Source organism: Arachis ipaensis, chromosome B7, assembly GCF_059453495.1.
Source record: "Arachis ipaensis isolate K30076 ecotype BB chromosome B7, ASM5945349v1, whole genome shotgun sequence".
In the NCBI taxonomy this organism is placed as follows: domain Eukaryota; kingdom Viridiplantae; phylum Streptophyta; class Magnoliopsida; order Fabales; family Fabaceae; genus Arachis; species Arachis ipaensis.
This window is the reverse complement of record NC_142442.1, coordinates 1,404,870-1,423,292: the sequence shown is the minus strand read 5'-3', so window position 1 is coordinate 1,423,292 and position 18,423 is coordinate 1,404,870. Positions and strand designations below refer to the sequence as shown.

The window sequence follows — 18,423 nt, the reverse complement described above, 5'->3', positions numbered from 1 at the left end:
TGGCTGTCAATGTTACTAATTTCTATGTACATTAAACGGCTGAATTGTAATATTTGACTTTTTGTGGGTTATACAATGTTGCATGTGACATGGCAAATTTGTCCTTTCCAGTTTCCAGGTTATTTTATTTGCATTCCCATTTTGTCCAAACTGCACCTCACTTTTCAAACCATAAATCCTCAGTGCCTAAGATACGAATATAATCTAATTACTGAGTGCTTCCAGTGCTAAAGATACACCTCGAAATGCCAAACAACTTCATGAGACACTATTAATATTAAGAAAATTTGTTACATTTTTAATCAGAGAAAATTTTCAAGTGTGCCGTCGTACTGGTATTTCAGTTATTTTTAACTGTTGATCTTAATTATAAAAAATATATATAATATATATAATTAAGATCAACGGTTAAAAATCACTGATATACCGACATGACGGTACACTTGAAAATCTTTCTTTAATAAGAGAAATGTTTAATAATAATTTTAATAATATTTTTTAGTACAGATTCTTAAATGTACTCGTGATCCCAATGGATTAATCTTTAACTCAATGAGTTGAGAAATTATGGAAAAAATAAAAAAAAAATTGTCTCAAATTCAATTCAAGTTCTAAGTGTGTCAAGTGTGATGAACAATAAAAACACACTGTATCAATATGTCCCTGAAATTATCTACAAAATTGTGGGCTACAACAGCTGCATAACAGTTAGGAAAAAAAAAAATTTACTTGTTAACAGCTACTCAAATTTGCTTCAATCAATTTCCCTAAAGCAGCATAAGTATGTTGATTATTGTCCCTACAAAAATTTCCTGCTCGGATAGAAATCATGATGCTTTGAAAGTATGTTGGAGGAAATTTGAAGCATGGATTGCCATTCAAAACTGCAAGTATGTTGTTAAGGATTACCAGCCTGATGAAACTGAAGTTGCAGACATCTTGGATATAAATTTTTTTCATGGATGAGAAATCAGAAAGTCTGCCCTGGATTTGTAAAGAGACGGACCGCGGCCGCAGCAACTCAGCCGCTCTGTTTTCCTTTGAATGCCACCCGAAATGGGGGACAGTCGCCGAGGGTCAGTTTCCCTAGTTGATTTTTAGGAAGCGCGCACCAATCGAGCAGCAAAGGAGCCATCGAGCGAATGCTTTACCGGGTTAGAAAAATAGAAACCACTGTCCGTCACAAAATCAGGTGGAACAAATCTGTCCACAGGATCAATGCGAAATTCCTGAAAAATTCAGATAAAGATCGATTAGCACTTCAGAAAAATTGAGAGTAGAAGCCATAGTACAAGAATTTTATGATAACGGTTACCGCATGTCTAAGAAGAAATGCTGCTACCCTCTCCTCATTCTCTTCAGGATCTATGGAGCATGTACTATAAACTAATACTCCACCAGGTTTTACCAATCTACACTTGTGGAAAAGAAGAATTATCAAGTTTTTGATGTTCATAAATCATAATAAACAAAGGGAACACCGAAAAGAATCTTGGCCTTACTTGGCCGCCGCGTCGAGGAGCTCGTCCTGTAATTTCTTCAGCTCTTCCATATCTTCCAGCTTCCGGTTCCATCGCAAATCCGCTCTCTTCGAAAGAACACCGAGCCCAGAGCATGGAGCATCCAACAAAACTTTGTTACTCTTTAGCGCTTCACCATCCTGGATAATCCAAAACAAACAAAACATATTAGAAAGAAACAATTCCTCCGATTCCAACGTGATAACGGCGCGATACAACGTACCGTCAACACGCAAAGATCGGCGTGGACGGTGGTAACAACGCCGTCTACTTGGTGCAACTTTGCTGTCTCTTTGAGAATCCTCAATCTGCCACGATTTACATCAACTGCAAATACCAAACCTGCAAAACACAAATCGTTAGTTGCGTGCAATGCAAGTTTTAAACAAACTAAGCAAGAAACTATTAGTTTTGTGGCTTAATTTTTTAGGCGGAATAAATAATTGACAATAGATAAATAGTAATATTTTGTTTTCTTTGCAAGTTGGCAACTTGCTTCAAAGAAATGAAAGCTCAGTCACTTCGAATATAAAAAGGGATTCAAAAATAAAAAACCCTAAAATGAAGAACGAAAGCGCAATGGCGACTCAGGAAGATGACGATGACGAAATAAACCCCTTCACCACCGTCCTAAACGACCAAGACCACCACGAACAACAACCTAACAGCTTAACAACCGTACACGACGGCGCACCGGAGCAACAGAGCTACTCACTCCGTTCGATCGAGTCAACGGTCGTGATTCGCCAGCTCCCTTCCGAGGGACTCTCCTTCCAGCTCTGGCCCGCCGCCACCGCACTCATCTCTCTTCTTGATAGCTACCGTTCCAGCCCTTCCACCAGCCCCCTCTCCGCTGCTTTCTCCGGCAGCCAGCGCCAGCTCAGGATCCTCGAGCTAGGCTCCGGCACAGGAATCGTCGGAATCGTCGCCGCCGCCACGCTCGGCGGCAATGTGATCATCACGGACCTTCCTCACGTCGTTCCGAATCTCCAATTCAACACAGACGCCAACAAAGAAGTTGTTACGTCCAATGGCGGCGCCGTAACTGTCGCGGCGCTGAGATGGGGAAATGTTGATGACGTGGCAGAGATAGGGCGCGATTTCGACGTTGTTCTGGCTTCGGATGTGGTTTATCACGACCACCTGTACGAACCGCTCCTCGAAACGCTGCGTTTTTTGTTGTTAGGGTTTGAGGAGGAGAAAGAGATGAAGAAGAAGGAGAAGGAGACGGTGTTTGTGATGGCTCACATGAAGAGGTGGAAGAAGGAATCGGCGTTCTTCAAGAAAGCGAAGAAGCTCTTCAACGTTGACGTTTTGCACACTTGTGCTCCCTCCGATGGTGCTAGGGTTGGTGTTCTTGTTTACCGCTTTGTTCCCAAGGGTTTGATTGCTCCTTCAGAAGTGTGAAGTTTCAACCATAATTCCATGTTTCATTTCAAAGTTTCATATTTTTGGTATAGCTTCTGCAACTGTTGATTAAGTTCAACTTTAGCTTCTTTTTTTACTTTGTTTGAAGGTGGTTAAGCATTTAGTTCAAATTTCTTGAAATAGCTCTGGTAGCTTTTGATGTTTGTTTCTCCAATTGATGAAGCTTGATATTGGTCAAATTCTGCTTAGTGGTTGAACTGTATTAGTCTTTGGCATTTGATAATTTGTTGAGGAAGCAACTGTATTAGTCTTCTCAAATCAGATTCTTCCTTTGTGGGGTTAGTTAGAAATGTTAACAGAGATTAGTAACTGAGTTGTGATTGGCTGATTGGTTATAGTTTTGTTGGTGTATAAAAGATCTATTGTATCAAATTGTATTCACCTTTTACTGTTCTCTCAATATATAACCTCTGGTTTTGTCTCAATTCTCAAAATTCTGTGATGGCCACCATGGTTCTCACCAAAATATAAAGTGGATTAAGGAGGAGGAGTAATTTACCTTGGCCACATAAACGAGAGGCCATGTATAAGGTCTTTCCACCAGGAGCAGCACAGCAATCAATCACAGTTTCACCCGGCTGAGGATCCACAATAGAGACTACCAGACCTGAAATCATCAATCTGTGAGTTTCATCCCTCACTAAGTAGAGTCTGCTACATGAAAAGATGAAAACCAGACCTGCACTTTCATCTTGAACTGAACATAACCCTTTTCTGAGTAATCCGGCATGAATTACAGTCTGAAATATGAAAGTACAAATATTCAGTAACATAATCTAGGCATGCTAAAACTCTCACAATTGATAATGTAAATCAGAAGTTATATACAGATAGAGTATTAGAGTTCAGTCTCCACCATGCAATTAACAACATTCACATATGAAAATAGTCATATAATCAACTCATCTCCTCACTGTCATACCTGCAATCCGGTTTTGACGCGAACAAATTCATCCAAATGTGGTGAAACACTGTATGGGACCTGAAGTTTAAGAAAAGGAAGAAAAGACCAGATTATCCATGGAAGAAAAGGTAAAATGCAAAAGGAAAGGATTGTGCATACAAGAAAAATTATCAGTACTACCTTCAATGCATTAAGCTGCATCACAAGGTCATCTCTCGAAAAACCTCTTGCCTGGTTTGCTCTGAGACAAACACAAAATATATAGCTTCAGTTTTCATTTTCTGTGTTGTTGATAGAAACCGGTTTGGCTTTTGATTTTCACTGCTTAATTCCTTATTCCTAATTGCTGCTGGCCTGCTGCCTATAAGTACTAGGGTTAGTTAGTTTTTTGAGGCAGTTAGAGAAAAATCTGCAAGTCTGTTAGTTCAGGAGAGAAAAACTCTCTCAACAGTTAGTTAGATCCCCTAATTCTGCTAGTCCCTTGAACCTATCAGTTATACACTTATATGGTGCTTTATAAGGAACAAAGGAAAAAAGGAAGCAACATATTTACTTGCCTTAAGCTGAAACTGGGTTCACTGTTGTTCCATTTCATCAATTTAATGGTTTCTTCCTGGCCAAGATATTTTGTCCATCTCCTTACCATCCACTACAAACAAGAAATTAGAAAATATTCAATGTTTATCGTTATAAGTTTGACATATGACAATGTTTCTGCTACTCTTCATAGTGTTAGTTTAATCAAGTTGTATTTTTCTGACACTGGTGCCAACTAAAGAATTGGTTTATTCCTTATTCGTTACTGATTCTTAATTCTGGCCTATCATGAAGTTATAACTGGCACAAAAAAGACATGTCAGTTACACACTAACAACTGGGTGTGAGTATAGAGTTGCTAGAGCACGGGCTTGGGCACGATCATCACCCTCCACTCTGGGCAAAGGAAGAACCTCATCTTCCTGCAAGCCAAACAACAATAATGGAGTTTATAAACTCTTCATGGTTTCTCCACTCATAGAGTTTATGAAATTTGTGAAAAGGAAAACCTTGAGTGCAACTAGCTTTCGGAGGATTCCGTTGACCATGTTGCCGGCACCAGGTCTAAGCGCAACTTTGGCAAGCCTAACATTCTGCATTTCCATTCGGTATATCAAAATTTAATGAAGAAAAGGTTGGACTTTGAAAAACAATTATTGTCACTTAATAATAATAAATAATAATGCAAGAACAGCTGTCTCCTAACACCTGTATCAAACTTAAAATTTAATGAAGCCATACCAGACTTTACTGTTACAAATGAATTCTTCCTAACATAAGAAATTGAAGTTGAATTTTATACCAAGAATCAACAATTTATCATAAGACAAATAATCTCTAATGGCTGTAAACAACATAAAAGATAAATAGATAAATTCAACAGATGATAATTCTTTCTGTCTGATACTGCTTGAGCTTCAAGCAACATCAACCCAATCTATTTACCTGGAAACAAGGGATCAAATGAACAGAAAGACATACCTCATCTACAACAGCATATGGCGGCATATCTAATTTGACAATCTCATAGAATCCTATTCTTAGAATCTGAAACAGACAATGCAATAAGGCCTCAGATCAATAAATGTTTGAGTACACCAGCCATCTTTGCTGCAAAACTTTCACCTACAAACTCTATATTGAGAAATGCCAAACTAAAACAATGGTCAAGGTTTTTCTTTAGTAGGATTTACTCAGTTGAAGACTCATGGTGCAAACATGCTCATAAGAAATATGTGACAGAACATTTTTTATCACCTGTAAGAGAAGAGGTTCCATACTAGATATATCTTTATCATGACAAAGTGAACTGATCAGATGATCAAGATATCTTCTCCAACGAATTGTGCCGCCAACAATGTCAGTAACCTATGTAATTTAAAAATTAAATAAGAATCAAAGTCCAAAATACTTCAATTTCAAGCCTAACCATTGACCACAACATGAAAATTTTAAGAGTACAGCAGAGAATGGTTGAAAGTGATACCAATCTAAGATCATGATGATTCAATTCCCGGGTTCGAAAGCCGAGCGTTCTCTGGACATATCCCATCTCATTCTCGCCAGAACCTTTGCCTTTCTCATTGAGAAGGTCAGCAAAAGCACCACCAAGCTCTATCCTCATCAATCTCACAGCTGAGACTGCAACATTATAGTAGCCAAAAAAAACAGCAAAAAATTGATAAGAGAACAAGAAGAAAACACCATAAACCAATTCTGATGCAGGGTTCAAACTGAAGGCACCCCATTAGCCAAATTCTGATGGTAACAATAACATAGATAGTAAAATGAGTATATACCAGCTCTGTGAGGAGAAACCTCTGAATTCAGCTTCTGGGTTTTGAGCAAGCGACTGGAACCACCTGAAAGTTTCAATTTTTAATCTTGGGTCATTGTAATTGAGCTGGTAGAATAATAGCAGAAGCAGTGAAAGCATCAATCAAGTTTTTTTTTTTTTTTTTTTTCGTCTTTATGGTTAATAGTTAATTACCTTTGCCGGTGGCAGGAATGGATACGTTGGAGCTTCGAGTTCTTTGTGGAAGCTTCAGTGAAGGTTCGGAAGAAGAAGAAGAAGAAGAAGGTGAGAATTTTCGGGGTTCTGCAGGGAGAGACAAACGCAGGTACAGCACTTGCGCCATGTTTTCGCTTCGTTCTTTCGAATCGTTATGTTTTTTGGATTATGATATGTTGTAAAGATATTTTTTCATGGGATCCCGCTAAAGAGACAATGGACTATTTGTCCGACTATTTTTCATTGGGGTTCACCAAGGTTCGAATTTTTGACCTTTTAAATCTAGCGCTCTAATACCATGCATGATACCACTCATCCCAAAAGTTTCAGCTGATGGAAAAAAGTAATACTAATGATTATATCTCTAATACTCTCTAAACTTCTATTGTACACATTATATAAATATTTTATTAGCTCCTCATATTTTCTCTTTTTCATTTTCATTTTTCCTTCTAAAACATCTATTTATCTATTTTATCTACTAATCATCTTAAATTAATACCCCTTAGATATTAATAAAATTAATTCATTCAACATCTTTTAAAACGTTAGTGTAATGCATGAAAGTGATATAAATAAATGAAGTCAAAATTAAAAGATATTATTTCATTAGTTTTTATTATAATTAGTGTATAAAAAATTTATTTAATTAATAACAAATTAATATGCGATAGGGGCATGAGTTTTGAAAGTGTAATGTATGAAAGTGATGTAAATAAAGTCAAAATTAAAATTTTTTAGCAGTTTTATGCTAAAATTTTCGTTTTTCAATTATTTTTCTTTTTTTTTTTAACAAAATATCGATGGTTTTTTTTTTTTTAATATGAAATTTTTATAAGTCAACTATCAATCAATTATATACTTAAATGTGGAATAAGAAGAATAATAGAAAAATTATATAAGCTAGTTAATAGTATTTCCATTTGCATAATTCTATAATTTAGATTTTCCAAAGGACCTTGTAAAGAGGAATAAATGATGAGGAACACACACTCATAACTTTAGGAAAACTTTAAAGCTAAAAAAAAAGGAAGAAGACAACTGGATTGATGCAAGTGTCATTTTGCCATGACTTAAATAAAAGATATATGTGACTTGTGAGAATATATTCCTCTTGACACATGATCAAAGTTTATGGGGTACCACCATAGACAAATTGAGCACTACTACTACTTTTTATCAAACTAATTAATTAAAAAATATAACAATAAGTTGATAACTAAATAAATTGATTGATAAAATAGTTGTGGACATTACATGATTGATGTGGTCATGCTAACAACAATAAAACCTTTCCATATTTTTTTCCTACCGTATCCATCAATTCAGTAAATCAAAAACTATTTTTTTATGAATTTAAATTTTATTTAAGAATTTATTTTAAATTAATAAATTGCTATATATATAAACATGATTTAAACTCCTAACTTTTATTTAAATAAATTAATAAATTAACTATTATACCTACTCCTAACATTAAAGTATTGTTTTTGTCCCAAATATTTGGGGTAAGTTCTATTTGTATCCTTAAGTTTATAAAAGTGATTCAATGTTATCCTACTATCAATTATACTAACAAATCAGATTATATTTTTCAATTATTCTCACTTGGATGTATTCATTCTCAATTAGGTCTCACTTGGATGTGTTCGATTTTAATATTATACCCACAAATAGATTCAATTATGTCCCTAAAAAATGAATCATGTAAATGTTGTAGGAATTAGTTTTAACATTCGATGAGCTATTTTTCAGAGTAGATCATCAATTCTATCACAGACATTTGTATTCTAACTTCAATAAGAGATTTTTAAAATTCAAACTAAAGCGACTATGATGTGTAATTGACGGCAGGATAACATTGAATCACTTTTATAAACGTTAAGGATACAAATAGGACGATTTAAACGTTAGGGACACAAATAGAATTTACCCAAACGTTGGGACAAAAAACGATACTTTACTCTAAAACATTTTTATATAAGCATTAGGAATTTAGGATTATCATTAGCGTTAAGCATAATTAGTAGATAGATTCCATTACTAAACTTTTTCTTTCTGTTTTTTTCTGTTTTACTCAATAGTCTAATACAGCGTTAAAGTCAAACGGAGCCGTTTGGACGCGCCGTCACTGATTCCTTCTTCACAGTGGCATCCGTTTAACACGTTACGCAAACGCCGTTATAACTCAAACACTGCGCCTCCAAAATTTCTTTCACTTAGTCCCAACCATTCTCGCTCTTCTCTCTCTCTCTCTCTCTCAAAAGACGCACACTCTCTTTTCATTTCGTCTCTGAAATTTTCTCGTCTTTTATTTTTCCCACTCTTTTTTCTTTTCCCGGAAAATCTTTCCAATCCGGTATTCATGTCGGTATGTGTTCCTATTTCATTTTTTTTCTTCCTCTTTGGAATTTTCTGATTAGCGTCATTCTAAATTTGTACCGATTATGTTTCTCTTAATCGGTTCTGTTTGCTCTGCTCGATTCCTCGACGATGATTGCGTTTAGCTATTTCTGCTACGATTTCCGTGATTTTGGTTCGATAATCGCTATATTTTTATGATTTTTTTGTAATTTCGATGATTGATTTTGGTGATATGATCTGCGTTTCAATTGTTCGAATTTTAGGTTAAACTCTGTGATGAAACAACAACGGAGTTTAGAAATATCTCAGATCTAAGATCTAAAGAGAAGATAAGGTTAACAATACACTGAACTAAACACTGTTAGGTGGCTTTGCTCTTTATCCAAAGACTATTGATGACTGAACATCTTTTACTGCGGAGTTAGATGATGTAGTTTAGTGCAGAGAGCATTCCTTACCTGGATCTAGGGTTGGGGGAAAGAGAAGAGAGAAAACACACCTCACAGAGAGGGATGAGTTCAATGTATTAACAGTTAGTATAGAAACGAGTTAGATGTGTTAGTTAATTACTTTTAGATTAGTTTCTCTAGTCCCCATAGATAGTTCAAGTTTATGATTAAATCATCAGGTTTAGTTTTGAATTGTGTTGAAAAATGAGAATTAGTTACTTTTGAAGTTTACTAGGGTTTGAATGTTGGTTGACTGAGTTGACTTAATATACAGCAGGAAAAGGGTCAGCCACTACCTAAGTTTGGTGAATGGGATGTTAATGATCCAGCTTCAGCGGAAGGGTACACTGTAATCTTTAACAAAGCTAGGGATGAGAAGAAGACTGGTGGCAAACCTGAGTCACCCGGAAAAGCTGATCCTCATACTGCCAAGCCTGCATTAGATCCCGGCAAAACTGCGAGTGTAAGATGTTCTAAACCTGTGCATGTCTTTAATGTTTTCTATTGTTTAGGATATTTGAGTGGCTGTCTGTGTGTGTATTGTATATAATGCATGTGTATGTATTTCAAATGGATTTAGGAACATTATTAGTTAACAACCTCTGCTCTATGTTGCATTAACTTGTCTTGAATACAAGTATATTTTAGCTAAATAACTTGGCACCTTGATGTATATGAGGTAATAAGGTAATGAAGTAATGAACCTTATCATTCTTGTCTGTCTAGTTTGTTGTTCTAGCTCAGGGATCATTTGTAGACTAACTGAGGAAGGTGTTTCTATTTCTTTGTCCCAAGTTTAGATTGTCAAATGGCAATGTAATCATTGAATAGATGCGTGGTACTTGAATTAATCGTAAGGTATAGCGTGTTAACGTTCTCATGAATGAATTGATTTTCAGAAGAAATGGTTTTGCTGCATACAAAATCCTCCTGCAGAATCATAGTATTGGTTGCTCCTGTCTAAAAGCCTGAACAGAAGAACATGTTTATATCCAACTAGCTCCCAGTGTTTCCAAGATCTGAGCTACAGAGCCATAAATGAATTCTGTTTGAATATAAGTTTATGTACTGTAAAAGTGAGTTGCACTGTGGGGAGAGTTAAGAAAACAGACTATTATGTTATCTGTACGTATCTGTATTGATGTGGTGCCTTATAATTAGGAGCAAAGATTGCTTCCTTTTTTTTCTCTGTCTTGCGCTATGGCCTATAGTGATTGCTTCTCACATTGTATTCCTTGTTGTATAATTTAAACAAATCTTATTTTATCAACAGATTTTATTCCTTTGATTTTCTACAAACCTGATTTGATGCATACCTTACTTTCCTAAATATTCTGTATTATACATAATATAATTATAATCAAAATGGTATTATTGCGTACAATTAGCTAAGAAGATAGCGAATTTCTTTCACCATGGATCTTCTAGTACATCTTTCTAAAGTAAACATTATGCAATTCCTTCAAATGACAATAAGAATCCCGTATTTCATTATGAAATTATTTTATTTTTCTTCCACATAAAAGACAAATGCACACATTACAATAATTTAATCTTTCAACATGTTGAAGAGGATGCATGTGCTTAGAGCCAATACTGTTGATTTAATGGCAATAGAGCTTGGCAATCTGCCCTTATCCTTCCTTAAGAAAAGTCCTTGGTATATAGGAATATTGATAAGTACCAAGAACCCACACAACAGAATTTGCAAGGACATTTTCTTATAAGTTTCAAACCAGTCTTCACTAAGGGCTAACTCCTTCAAAATGCCAAGTAAACAGAACAAATTGAGCAATGCAAGTGTTGCCAATACAGTGAACAATGGAGAAGCTGCTCCAAACTCCATGACTTGTTTCTCGTATCGTTCGGAAACATCTTCCTCCATGACCTTAGCTGTGACTGTAAAGGGAGAATCTGGAAGGCCAAATAACTTGGAGATGCTGTCTATGAGAGCAAATAGGTAAGAGCTTGTTCCCTTGTACAGCACCATCCTTAGGTCATTCCACCAACCTTGGATTGTGCTTCCAAATAACACAAACTCCAACAAACTGCGACCACTTTCACCCACTATTACATATGCAAAAGGTATGAACCATATGCTAGACATCTGATCAGCACAAGAAATGTATTCAGTGTATAAGACAAATGAGTACATAAAACATTCTTTATTATGAAGTTATACAACAAAAACGCAATTGCAAGATACTTCTAAATAATCACATTACCTTTGGAAACAAGGGAATGCCTCTAAGGAGATAGAGTGAAGGGATGATGGAGTAATATAGCTTTGATAAGGAGGTGAGTGCCCAACAATTGCAGTAAGAATATCCCAATTGGTGGCCTAAGCTGATCCTTCCATGGCCATATAATGCTGGGCAATGCTCAGAAAGAAGAATTTGAACTTGTCCTTCAGCCCATCTCTTGTGCTGAACAAGTGCTTGAAGCAAGGTGGTTGGAGCAACACCATAGAAAGCCTTCCTTGGTGGGCTATAGTACACTGATTTCCATCCTTGCAAATGTATACACAATCCTGTCATCACATCCTCCACTAGACACCCATATCTCACACCCATCTACATTTGGAATGAACCATTATTCATTAATTTGTAGTATGCATATTAAGAAATCTTGGTTTTCTTAAAAATTTCAATTATTTTTTCAAATAATTATGCTACAGGTACATAAAAAATCAACCATCAATAAACCACTTCATATAAAAATATATATTTTTGACATCTCATAATTTTTTTACTATACTACTGTAAACAAGTTTGATTATTCATCTATTACAAGTTTGATTTTACTATAACATGTGAAACATATATTTATACACAAAAATTATAACGACTGATTTAGTGGTTAATTTTTTGTATAGGTATAGCATTTTTATTTTTCAAATCATACGATATTTTACCAACTTTTATACGCGTGCATATGAATATATCAGAATAAACTTCTTCTCATATATGAAATTTTCATTTTATAAATAGGGATTTTGTTCAACTAAAAAAGGATATGGAGATATAAGGCACCTCTTTTCCCCATAGTGTGTTTTCCTCATAGGTGCAACTTGCTAGAGCCTTTGATTTTACTTCTAATTCATGCAAGTTTTCTTCTATAGAATGGTCTCTCTCACTCTTTAATAAGTCATTCTTGTATCCAACACTAAACTTCATCCCACTTAGAGCATCTCTCCTATGAAAGCAGCATGTTCCAATATAGAAAGGGCCACCATAACCATCCGCACCATGCATCTCCACCTTCATATAGTAGTAGAATAATCATCAATACAAGTTTGAATATTTCTCAATTCATTATATTGGTGAAGATGAAGGGGATGGCTCACATCAACAATTGATAATAGAGTGCTGCTGTATATGTCATGCTTGAGAATGTTCTCAAAAGTCTGAGGGAACTGCACAAAAGCAATTTCATGGCCTTTTTCTTCATCCATCAAAAAGCAAAGAGCATCTCGCACTGATTCTGAACTGTTTGAGTACATGTCACAATCTACATTTAAAATGATCTTCGCATTGCTAATCACTGATGACACCCTTAGCTACAATTAATTAATTAGGTGCAACATAAGAAGAATTAATATAATGTTTCATTAATGAAATTGGTATAATTTATACTAATGCAGCATATATATTATATATGGATAAAGTATACTTTTTGTCCCTAATATTTACGATTGTTTTCAAAAATATCCCTAACGTTTAATCTTATTCAATTTTGTATTTAACGTTTTTGATTAATTTAATTTTGTTCCTAACGTTTTCGATTTGTGTCAAAATTACCTTTAGAAATTTTTAATTTTGTTCCTAACATTTTATATGAAATTAATGTTAAGAGATAATTTTGATACAAATCAAAAATTTAAGGACAAAATTAAACGTAACTAAATTTTAGGAATATTTTTGAAGAAAATCGCAAATTTTAAAGACAAAAAACATATTTTATCCTAGTATGTATTAATAAAACTAGCACTTAATTATTATGCAAACAAATAACTAATCGTGTATTACTATATCAATAAAAGTAACTAATTTTTAAAATTACTATTCAAAAAATTATCCGCATGAATTTTATTAGATGACTGTGAAATTATGATAAAACATGTATACCAAGGAGTTCATGGCTCCAGCTTTGAAATTGTGATGATGTTGGGGTCTCTTCTCACGAGCCAAATACACAAGAGTTGGCAAATAATTCCCATTTTCATCTTTAGAATTATGCGGCTCTTTTTTATGCAGTATTATCTGTTATCATAACAATATCAAATTAATTAATTAATATATATGATCACCTAATTAATTGATAGAAAAAGTTGTATAATAATTAATGTTACTATATTATACTTGAAGAATTGTGTCATGGTCACGTCGAGAAGAATATGAATCCCACTGAGAAAATCCTCTATGCTTCGAGCGTTCTTCACTCGCAACTCTTCCTAACTTAGTTGCATCTTCAATTCTGTTTTTCATCTCATCGTATAATTTCTATACCATTAAATATATATGAACACAAAATTGTCTTGTCAAAAGTAAGTACATCATGACATTATACTAAAATTTAATTTTTCTATAGCTTTAATGATAATTTATATATTAAATATGGTTCGTTCTTTAAATTTAGAGAAAATGATAAAGATATCCCTGACCTTTTATCCTGTAGACATTTTTGTCCCTAACCATTGAAAAATACTTTTAAGTCCCTGACCTTCACAAAATTTGGACAGATCAATCCCTCCGTCCAAATGCCTCCGTCAGGGATCGATCCGTCTAAGTTTTGTGAAGGTCAGGGATTTAAAAGTATTTTTCAATGGTCATGGACGAAAATGTCCGCGGAGCAAAAGGTTAGGGACCTATTTATCATTTTCTCTTAAATTTATCTTATGAAAAAATTTATCAATTAAATTAGTCATTTAAAAATTATAAATTAATCATTTTTATTCTTCAGTTACTCAATGAATAATTTTCGTAAACGATTAATGGCATGGAATATTAATTCATATCATAACATGACACCTAATATATTTAATTAGACCAAAACAAATAATTTATAAAAATTTATTAATTTAGTGTCCTTAGGTTGTATTACAATTAAGGATTATTTTTTTATGGGATACAATTAAGGATTATATAATTAAAAAATAGACTAAATTGATAAATTTTCATAAACATATTTATACAGAATATACAATTAGACATGTCAGATCACAGGTGTCATGTATACTAGTTATCATCAGTTAATGTTTTATATCATCAATTATTGACAGAAATTATTAATTAAGTGACAGAAAAACAAAAATAATTAATTTGTAATATTTGAAAGACTAATTAAAACTGATAAAAAATTTTAAGAATGAATTTAGAGAATGATACATTTTTTAGAAACTAATTTCACTATTCACCCAAGAATATATATATACACATTAAAGTTACATGATTATACCTTAATGTTTGCGAATTCTTTAGTAGCATGATTATGGTGAAGAAGGATATTATTAAAATAAGCAGCTGGAGAGGTAGGTTGAACATTGAATTTCTTGCAGAAAGGTAACCAATGCTTGGCAAAGAGAGAAGCCTCCAAAAGAGCATAGAAAGTGAGATCAGAAGCAGCATCATCAGAGAGATAAACACTCAGCTTCTCAGAAGGATAGTCATAAGCCATAAGAGACAAGACTGTGTTGATCACCATTATTGGTGGCTCAATATCTGGATCTGCTGTGCACACAAATATGTCCACTTTTGGTAACTTGCTTTCTTCATATCTGTTATTTAATTTACACCATTAATTATAATTATTATATTATCTACTCCTATATATTTTTATTATTCAAGTTTTATTATACTTTGATATATGTATTGATAGATCTTTTTATGTGGGTGGCTTTTGTCATTCTTCTCTCTTTGATCAATAGTAAAATTTAGTTATACAACAAAAACCTCTATATATAAACTAAAATTCAACCACTGAATAAATTATTATATATTTATTTATTAATTCATATATTATTAAAATAATCAAACTTAACTTATTATAATAAAATAATTAAACCTGCAATAAACAAATAATCAAATTAAATTTGTTTTTAATGATATATTTTTAACTATAAAATATTAAATATATATTTTTATACATAATAATTAATTGATTATTGATGTTTAGTATACAGGTAATACTATATGAAAAAGTATAAGTAACCAACAATATTTTTAAATAATGTGTGAACAATGTGAATTAATAGGCTTAAAAAAGTAAATTAATCTTAAATTTAATTAGTAGCATTAAATTAGGATATAATGTACTTTTATTTAATTGGTGATTGTTCATATTATTCAACATAATCATTATTTACCTAGCCCTCCCCATACTATATATATATATATATATATATATATATACAAGTGATACACTCACTTAATAATAAGAGAGGAGTCATGCTGAAAAGGTCATAATGTCAAAGATGTTAAAAGGACTAATAACGTGAACGGTAATAATAAGAAGGACAAAAAAAATTATTTAAAAAATTTAAATTATTATAAAATATATTAAATAAAATTAAAAATAATAAGTTTTGACAATTTTTTATTAATATTTTTTGTTATTAAATATTTTTTTAGGTGGAAACTCAGGTGCAGTCGACTTTACGTGAAGTTGATACTCAAGAGTCATTAAATGATTTAACTGATTTGATTAAATTTTCATCTAACGGTTCTCAGGTATCAATTTCACATGAAGTCGACTTCATCTTCTTAATGTAAAATGATAGTTGTCAGCAAGTTATAATTCAAATATTATAGTTTTCCTATACTCACCTAAAAGTTGCAAATTAGAATCTTCCAATTTTGGAGAAAAAAAATATAAAATGATACCTTTGAGCGAGTCTCTTTTTGAAGGTTTTCCTAAACACTAAGTTCCACCGGACGGCTTGAGTCAAGACCCAGTAGAGGCCGAACCACAGCTCCGCCGCGAGCAACCCGAGCCAAGTCCATGTCCCATAGTAGTAATCTTCGCCGCCGCCGTGGTTTTCTCCTCCGGTGGGTATGTGGGTCAACCGGTAAGCATAGACAAAGCAGATGGCCACAAACAAAGACACTGAAAACAGCCTATGTAGGAAGCTCCCTCTTGATTTGCTTGTCTCAAACAACGATTCTTCATCATCACTCCTCTTTACAACCATATCTTTCTAATGAGTTTAATTCTATGTTTTTCGAAATATATATAACAATTAATAATAATAACAATAATACTAGTTTTCTTTTCTCAAAATAAAACTTGTTATTATTACAAAACTAATAATAAGCTAGTTAACATATATAGAGTGATGAAAGAATGCAAAGTGTAATCATATATAACTTGTATTATTAGAGGAAGAAATACAGCATATATATATAGTGATACATGAAGAGGCAACAAAGGCTTGCATTGATAAATAGCTAACTTCTTTCGTTGATAGTTACTTTAAAAGAAAAACACAAAGACACTTAAAAAAATAAATAAATAATAATTTTTTTTTTCGGTGATGAGAATAAAGACATTAACGATGTGTTTAACGGAAGAAGAGCACTTTAATAAAGATATTAAAAATGTCTTTTTTTTTTTTAGACGTTTACATGTGTCATGTTATTATTGGATATTTTTATTAAACTGGTTAATAATTTATTTTTTTAATAAACTATAACAAAATCGGTTTATTATAGCAATAATAATAAACCCAATTGTTTGTATTATAATTATTAGACCTGATTTGATCCGATCAAATTACACAATCTAAATAAAATATCTTTAAACTTTTTTATAAAAAGACAAATATATCCCTGATTTTTTATTTTGTAGACATTTAAATTCCGAAAAAATTAAAAATACAATTAAATCTCTGAAAAAAATAGGTTTATTGTTATTGTTATAAAAAAATTAATTTTATTCTAATTTGTTAAGAAATTTAAAATAACCGGTTCATTAATACGTCCAATAATAATGCGAAACGTAAGCGTCTTTAAAAAAAGACATTTTAAGCGTCATTATGAGAGTATCCCCTTAATGGAAATGTAAAATTTAAAAAATATATATAAGGGAAAGAATATAATGAAATTTATAAAAAATATTATAGATAAAATTAAAATAAGTTAAATATTAAAAATATATTTAAAACTTGTTAAGAATATAAAAAAATAAAAATATACTTTATCTAAAAATACAAGTAGAGAATAGGAAACATGTTAAATATCTTTATTTTGAAACAAAAATGAGGGTTTCTGAAGCAATATTATTAGTTGAGAATTTCTTGTTAGAATTATATTATTCTGGTCAAGGAGTTATCTTCTGGTCAAGCAATAATGGTTAAGGTTGTGGCTTGTGAAGGCTTTTTGCACTATATGATTATGATTACAGAGGCCTAAAGACAAAGGTACCATTTTTTCTGTCTTTTTCTTTTTTCTTTTTTTAATGAGGCAATGATGGATAAGTTTAGCTAAACATTGATACCTTTTACATTCAATTTGGATCACATGTAGCATTATTGCCTTATCAACATTATTTAAGATTTTTCTATAAATATATTTTAATTTTTTATAAATTCAATATTTTTGACTTATGCAAATATTTTTTTTAAATAAAGAGATTGGGTTATTGAGTGTGAAATTGTGAATAAATAAATACTAATAATAACAAAACTCTGGCTGCAAAATAAAATATATATTAAGACAATATATATATAAAAATATTATTCGTATACTAAAATTAATTATTAATATATTTGTGTATAAATATATGTGATTTAATTTATTTTTAATACATATTTATATTATATTCTAACATATATTTTATTATATATATATATATATATATATATATATATATATATATATATAAAATCTCTAATAATAAACTAAAACAAAATTGGAAAGAGATCGACAGAGATTCAAGATTTTTATCAATATTATTGATTGGAACACAATATATACATATATACTACTTCAATATCATTAATTCATTATTGCACATTTCTTTGACTTTAAGCTCTACAATAATTAGAGGATAAAAGTTTCAATGAAGCATGCCAATGAGGCCAATATTTGTAGTATAGTGTTTTTTTTTTTTAATGTTATCTATTGGCAGTTAATTAACTAATTTTCATTGCGGTTTCGCTACGTTACCAACAGCATATCTGCCAACTTCTGCCAACTCTTATTTATAATTGTG

The 18,423-nt window shown here is 32.4% G+C and overlaps 4 protein-coding genes across 5 annotated transcripts; 2 read left to right on the top strand and 2 right to left on the bottom strand.

The window, feature by feature from the left end:
- Nucleotides 1-565: 565 nt before the first annotated feature.
- LOC107609258 (NOL1/NOP2/sun family protein / antitermination NusB domain-containing protein) lies at nucleotides 566-6,596 on the bottom strand. The gene is made up of 16 exons (XM_088493217.1): nucleotides 6,380-6,596; nucleotides 6,189-6,251; nucleotides 5,876-6,030; nucleotides 5,647-5,757; nucleotides 5,371-5,436; nucleotides 4,899-4,982; nucleotides 4,725-4,811; nucleotides 4,410-4,501; nucleotides 4,033-4,093; nucleotides 3,871-3,930; nucleotides 3,628-3,688; nucleotides 3,448-3,555; nucleotides 1,744-1,862; nucleotides 1,503-1,660; nucleotides 1,316-1,412; nucleotides 566-1,229 (listed from the first exon to the last, which is right to left on the bottom strand). Exons 1-16 carry the CDS (start codon nucleotides 6,525-6,527, stop codon nucleotides 1,098-1,100), a joined length of 1,602 nt encoding a protein of 533 aa, XP_088349343.1. The 5' UTR covers nucleotides 6,528-6,596; the 3' UTR covers nucleotides 566-1,097.
- On the top strand, nucleotides 2,042-3,345 carry LOC107609259 (uncharacterized). Its single transcript, XM_016311147.3, has one exon. The coding sequence runs from the start codon at nucleotides 2,082-2,084 to the stop codon at nucleotides 2,925-2,927; it is 846 nt and encodes a 281-aa protein (XP_016166633.1). The 5' UTR covers nucleotides 2,042-2,081; the 3' UTR covers nucleotides 2,928-3,345.
- A 2,021-nt stretch (nucleotides 6,597-8,617) lies between the features above and the next one.
- On the top strand, nucleotides 8,618-10,483 carry NOI (RPM1-interacting protein 4 (RIN4) family protein). 2 transcript variants are annotated; one of them, XM_016310431.3, is made up of 3 exons: nucleotides 8,618-8,771; nucleotides 9,488-9,676; nucleotides 10,113-10,483. In XM_016310431.3, exons 1-3 carry the CDS (start codon nucleotides 8,766-8,768, stop codon nucleotides 10,155-10,157), a joined length of 240 nt encoding a protein of 79 aa, XP_016165917.1. In that variant the 5' UTR covers nucleotides 8,618-8,765; the 3' UTR covers nucleotides 10,158-10,483. The 2 variants fall into 2 exon arrangements, with proteins under 2 accessions (XP_016165917.1, XP_016165918.1); XM_016310432.3 differs by having other exon boundaries at nucleotides 8,634-8,771; nucleotides 9,491-9,676.
- A 119-nt stretch (nucleotides 10,484-10,602) lies between these two features.
- Nucleotides 10,603-16,584, bottom strand: LOC107608720 (cellulose synthase-like protein E1). The gene is made up of 8 exons (XM_016310430.3): nucleotides 16,095-16,584; nucleotides 14,671-14,989; nucleotides 13,575-13,715; nucleotides 13,341-13,475; nucleotides 12,560-12,772; nucleotides 12,246-12,473; nucleotides 11,439-11,786; nucleotides 10,603-11,320 (listed from the first exon to the last, which is right to left on the bottom strand). The coding sequence occupies exons 1-8, from the start codon at nucleotides 16,400-16,402 to the stop codon at nucleotides 10,763-10,765; spliced, it is 2,250 nt and encodes a 749-aa protein (XP_016165916.1). The 5' UTR covers nucleotides 16,403-16,584; the 3' UTR covers nucleotides 10,603-10,762.
- Nucleotides 16,585-18,423: the final 1,839 nt, after the last annotated feature.

Excerpts from the sequence above, each read along its gene's own strand:
- LOC107609259 (XM_016311147.3), top strand. The coding sequence starts at position 2,082 with ATGAAGAACGAAAGCGCAATGGCGACTCAGGAAGATGACGATGACGAA.
- NOI (XM_016310431.3), top strand. Across the intron at positions 9,677-10,112 it reads ATCCCGGCAAAACTGCGAGT|AAGAAATGGTTTTGCTGCAT; the intron begins GTAAGATGTTCT and ends ATTGATTTTCAG.
- LOC107609258 (XM_088493217.1), bottom strand. The coding sequence starts at position 6,527 with ATGGCGCAAGTGCTGTACCTGCGTTTGTCTCTCCCTGCAGAACCCCGA. Across the intron at positions 5,437-5,646 it reads TGGAACCTCTTCTCTTACAG|ATTCTAAGAATAGGATTCTA; the intron begins GTGATAAAAAAT and ends TGTCTGTTTCAG. Across the intron at positions 1,661-1,743 it reads CCGATCTTTGCGTGTTGACG|GATGGTGAAGCGCTAAAGAG; the intron begins GTACGTTGTATC and ends TGGATTATCCAG.
- LOC107608720 (XM_016310430.3), bottom strand. The coding sequence starts at position 16,402 with ATGGTTGTAAAGAGGAGTGATGATGAAGAATCGTTGTTTGAGACAAGC. Across the intron at positions 12,773-13,340 it reads CTGGAGCCATGAACTCCTTG|CTAAGGGTGTCATCAGTGAT; the intron begins GTATACATGTTT and ends AATTAATTGTAG. Across the intron at positions 11,787-12,245 it reads ACACACTATGGGGAAAAGAG|ATGGGTGTGAGATATGGGTG; the intron begins GTGCCTTATATC and ends TTCCAAATGTAG.